General features: G+C 24.1%; 1 protein-coding gene across 1 annotated transcript; it reads right to left on the reverse strand.

Moving 5' to 3' along the window:
* Positions 1–4,601: 4,601 nt before the first annotated feature.
* Positions 4,602–5,731, reverse strand: OCT59_009718 (uncharacterized protein; the record flags this gene model as incomplete). Its single annotated transcript, XM_066132545.1, has 3 exons — positions 4,602–4,903; positions 5,420–5,450; positions 5,537–5,731. The coding sequence occupies 3 exons, from the start codon at positions 5,729–5,731 to the stop codon at positions 4,602–4,604; spliced, it is 528 nt and encodes a 175-aa protein (XP_066000181.1).

Raw genomic sequence — 5,731 nt, forward strand, 5'->3', positions numbered from 1 at the left:
CTTTTGAGAAGTTTTTTGTAGATAAGCCACTTAAAGAACTCGAAAGGCAAGATGAAACCGAAAAACGTAACTCCAAAGAAGAATTTGCAGATAACGAGCTGAAGGACGTAACACTGAAGTAGCCTATATAATCATTTTATCATTTTACCATTCTTTTATTGTTTTTATTTTGTAAAATAGATTCAACTTTGATGTGAATATTGTAAAATTCATATGTAAGTGCCGGTCATCTTATTGAATCTCAGATTGGTATTGTCCAGAATGTGGTTACTGCAAATGTTGTAAAAAGAGGTTTAGTAATAAAAAATCTGGGCCTCATATATTTTATAAAGGCAGATTAGTTAATATTAGCAAAAAAAAGAATACCACAGTAACGTAACATGACTGAATATTATGATCATTCTATCATTTTTTCGTAATGAACTCCAAAGTTTATTTATTATAGCGACTAACTTCATACATAGTCTAACTCTAAATTTATTTAATTTATTCAGTACAACGTTTAAAATTTCTGTTATTATTATTTGACTTATGTAAAAATAATCTGTATTTTGACGTATTTGACATTAATAATAAAAAAAATTAACGTGAATAAGAACGTGCGTCCAATCATATAATAACGTGAAAATTTTTTGCAAAATGTATATAAATATTAAATATCATCTAAATAAATATACTGATTGAAATTTCTGATAATTGGTGAAACTTTAAGAGTATCTCAAAAGGATTGTTGAAATATTTTGATGAAAATAAAATTGAATAAAATAACAGATTAGGTTGTTATATGAATCTTTATTATCATTATTTTTATTGAAATTATGTCTTTAAACGTTCAGATTAGCAAAGAACAAATACAATTTGAATTTACATTTAACAAAGAGATTTTAATTTTCATCGTTACGCGAAATTGATCAACGGCGCAACGCGCACAACTATTAATGTTAACACAATAAGTAATATTTTTTCATCCACCCATCTACTTTGATATTCGAATAATTATTTTGATTTTGTTAAATTACGAAGGTAAAATTGTTTCTTTTATTTTTTTATTTATACTTGCAATAACTAATTTCATTATAATCATAGAATTGATAAATCATGATTAACAATGACTATGTCTCATTAATTCGGCTCAGGTTTTCACCATTTTAAATTCAGTTACAATGGCGTATTCTCCACTTTGTGGAACACGAGTCACTCCATAAATCCTAGCGGTAATTAGTGTGTCCACTTTGAAAGAATTTCAACCTTTAGATTAAAAAATGATGCTATTCATCTCACGCAAAAACTCTGTGTTGACATGAGTCGCATTTCGAAATTTCTTTCCCTATAAAAAAGAAATGTCCAGAAATTGTATCTAAAAATGTCCGGGTGCATCCAGAAAATGTCCGGAAATTGTCCAGATATTGCAGGATTTAGGACGAAAACCAATTTTCTGAATGTTTGATTGTCCGGAATTTATCTAGAAAAATGTCCAAAATTTTTGATCATCTGGAATTTGCCCAAAAAAAATGTCCAGATTTTTTTGAATGTACAGAATATGTCTGGAAAATGTCCAAGAAATTTTGAACATCCGGAATTTGATATTTTTGATCGTCCGGAATTCGTCTATAAAATATCCAGAATTTTTTTGATCATCCACCATATTTAACGAGAATGTAGTGTATATAACTGACAGTTACAGCAAAATATCTCACAACTTTTTCCTCTACTATATTCAATAATTAATGGTTGAACAATAAAAAAATTAATTTTATAGAATTACTGTACCACGTGCAGTTGATTTTTTCGCTTTACATAAATATTTAATTTTATTAAGATCAAAATTCAAATGATCGTCACTGATATCACGTGATTACATTTTTTGTTTATTTGTTTATTGTTTACGTGATAGCTGTAAAAAAAATCTTTTCCCCCTTTTTTCCCTTTTTTTTTCAAAAGTACAAACTAACACATAATAAACTCTTTTAACTCAGTTTTTATTACTTGTTCTTGTAAAGTTATAATATTTTATATAATATATAGTACCTTCCCTATAAAAAAGGAATGTTCAGAAAACATACATAAAATAAACATAAAATGTACATTATACATAAAATGTCTATAGAATGTCCATAAAATATATAGGATATATGCAAAGAGGACTCATATACTTTTTTGTACATTTTATATACAGTGAGCCCATTTTGTATATTTTTTATATATTTTATGGACATTCTATAGACATTTTATGTATATTGTATATTTTACGTATATATTCTAAACATTCCTTTTTTATAGGGCTTAATTTCTTCTTTTTACTTTTGTATTTTTATTTTCTAGTTTTGAAGCGTAATTTCACGCATAATCTCACCACTTTGGCCAAACGAAGCTATCTTTTATGAAGCAAAGTTGTCCAGCAATGTTAAATTATACTTATTTCATATGCATAGGTATGATAATTATAGAGGAAATCATGATTTTTTATAATAGTACTGGTTTTCAAAATTTTCGTTTTTCTGTTTTAAACTTCAGAGCGTAATTTCACCACTTTCACCAAATGAAATTACCCTTTTATGCTTAAGTAAAGTTGTTCAATGAGGTCGAAATTACTTGTAATTTAGATTTTCATAAGTGTAGGTACAATATTCATAGAGTAAGTTGCTTGCATTTTTTAATTGAATACTAATTTTTAAATTTTACTTTTCTATTTTCCAACTTTAGAACGTAAGTTCATCACTTTTTCAAATGAAACTACTCTTTTATGCTTAAGTAAAATTATTCAGCAAGGTTAAAATTACTTGTATCTTAATTTTAATGAAAGTAGATTATAATATTAGTGGAGGCATATCGTATTAATTGATTAATTTATAATAAAGTTATTTTTTTTATAATATAATAAATAGTCTATGATTTTTATTGTTATGCTTTTAATTTGAATAAATAAATAATACTGCTAAAAAAACTATAAAGTAAATCATATAAGCAAATTACTTATTTATGAATAATCAAAATTTGGACAAATGACGGACAAATATATGGCAAAAACCGGACGAATTCCTTATTTATGAATGTCCGGAATATTGCAATATTCCGGATGTTTATAGATCCTGGTTTTGTCCGGAAAATATAGGCGGACGATTTTTGAACAAAAACTGGACATTTTTTTTTTATAGGGTTTATTGCCGCTTCCTTTTCAGTTATTTTCCCGTTTCCATCCAGATTTGTTAAAATTCCTGCCAGTAAAAGACTTCTTACCATTGAAGATTGGAACATAGCTGAAATTTATGTTTAATAATAGAAATTTGAAGTGTTGTAATAATTCTAATGCATTTAACATTTCGAAAGTTAAATTTTTTAATGAAAACTTTGGTTTAAAACAGTAAAGGATATTTTTTAAGAAAAAATCATGTATAAATTAACTGAATTGAAAAAGTTCTATTAACATTATTAACATGATGTGACTGAAATAATCGAAATATGGTATTTCATATATTTAGTTTTTCAAAATAAATGTTCATTTTATATCATTAACGTTGATGTGTCCGTTATCTAGGATGAAGCTTTATAATACTGGTTGCATTTTGACTGCTGGACTCATTAAAAACTTATTTTGAGACCAAGATATTTTAGATTATGTAAAAAATTATTTTCAATTAATAAATAGCTTTTTTAATGGATGATTTATCTGTTTATTATTATGGATACATCACATAAATTTCCATATTATGAGAATATTAATGTTTGATAACCAGAAGAATTTCATAGTTTTGTTTAATAGATGTCATTGAATAATTAAAGTCTTAAATTATTACGTCAATATCATTAAAAATATTTTATTCAAAAAAAAATAAATTTTTAATAGAAAAAGAATAAAAATCTATTTTTTGTTTGAAGATTCTATGCTTTTAGGTTCAAATTCTTAAATTCTTCTCCGATTAATAGGAAGTTGAAGATAATAACAATTCCGAATTTGCAAGTGGAAACCATCCACTTTGACTAGTGAATATCTTGTCTTAAAAATATAATTTATTAAAAAAATAGAGAATATTTTTGCAGGCTATAAAATAAAAGTCAATAAAATAAATTAAATACAATCAGTTATTAAAATGAGTATAAAAATTTTATTAATTTTATACATTGAAAATGGTTTTATATACTTACATCATTATTTTGATAATTCATATCTAATAATTGTAAAAGTTATTAAAAATAAGATTTATTTAAATTACAAACTAAAAAAAAATTGTAAAATATTTAATACTCTAGTCTAAGTGTTTAAATAAGTCTAAGTAAAATAAAAAATATATATATAAATATTTAATACTTGGATAAGCTATGAAAAAAAGGGATTATTTAAACTAAGAAATTTGTAAATATTTTATTACTCTAACCTTAGTGTTTAAATAAATCTAAAAAGAATAAAAAATAATTTCTGTTGAATGTAAGATATCAAATATCACTTAAAAAATTATAAATCTTTTTTGAAACACAAATAATTAGTTAATCTACATTTGTTTTAATATCTAAATAATTTAAATACAGTAATTAAAATTAATTACATAAATTTCAAAATTATTATTTGTTTTTTTTTTTGTATACATACCTAATGACTTCATATCTTAAATTATACATTCATTCAAATTTTCACTTTCAAGAATATCATTCAATTCTTTACTACTAAAATCAAGTAAGCGACTTGTATAGCATGCTTGTGGATGAGATTCAATAACAATATTGTTATTCTGCTCAATTGGTGCATTTATAAATTCCATAATATTGCATTTTAGTTCTTTATTAATATCTTTAATATTTTTAATTTTCTTTCCTTTAGGATAATATATCCATTTTTCAATAATATCTAACACTTCATTAGCAGATGGCCTTTTTGATGGATCCTCATCCCAACATTTTTTCATTAAATCTACATAACATTGTGGAGTATTTTTAATAATTCCAGGGCGTTCACCTTTACAAATACTTATACTAAGGTGAAGATCATGTTGTATATTATTAAATGGTGGTATCCCAGACGTAAATTCCCACATAATCATAGAAAAACTATATATATCACTAGCTAGAGTATAAGAATTACCTCTTAAAACTTCAGGTGCCATAAATGGTATAACACCATAAATATCATATTTTTTCAAAAATGATTTTATAGGTCGACATAATCCTAAATCACTAATGTAAAAGTTATTCTCATTATGATTTAAAATATTGCCATCATGAAAATCACAATGAATAAGATTTTCTCTATGTATATTATTAAGTCCAGAAATAATTTCATATAACATATATAATTTTTGATTCCAATTATTTTTGATTATTCTTGTTAAGTTTACTCTTAAATTACCATTGTTTGCATAATACATTACTACCATATATTTCAAAGTATCTGGATTTTTTGTAAACCCATAAAAATAAATAATATTACTTGAACTTAAACAGTTTCTATGATATTCCCACTATAAAAAAAATAATATTATATTAGTATAAATATATAAGTTATAATTTAAATTAAAAAAAAATAAATAATATATTATCATCATACTTCATTTAAAAATTCATTTGAATTTTCACTTAATTTTTTGTGACATTTAAGAATTACTTCAATATATGTATAATTATCAAATAACCAGGTAGCTTTATATATAATACCAAATCCTCCTTTATCAAGATATTCAATATTTTTAAGTTTATCATAAGGAATCCATTTTAATCCATTTTCAAAAATAAAATTATCCAT

The sequence above is a fragment of the Rhizophagus irregularis genome, chromosome 18, assembly GCF_026210795.1.
Source record: "Rhizophagus irregularis chromosome 18, complete sequence".
NCBI lineage: Eukaryota > Fungi > Glomeromycota > Glomeromycetes > Glomerales > Glomeraceae > Rhizophagus > Rhizophagus irregularis.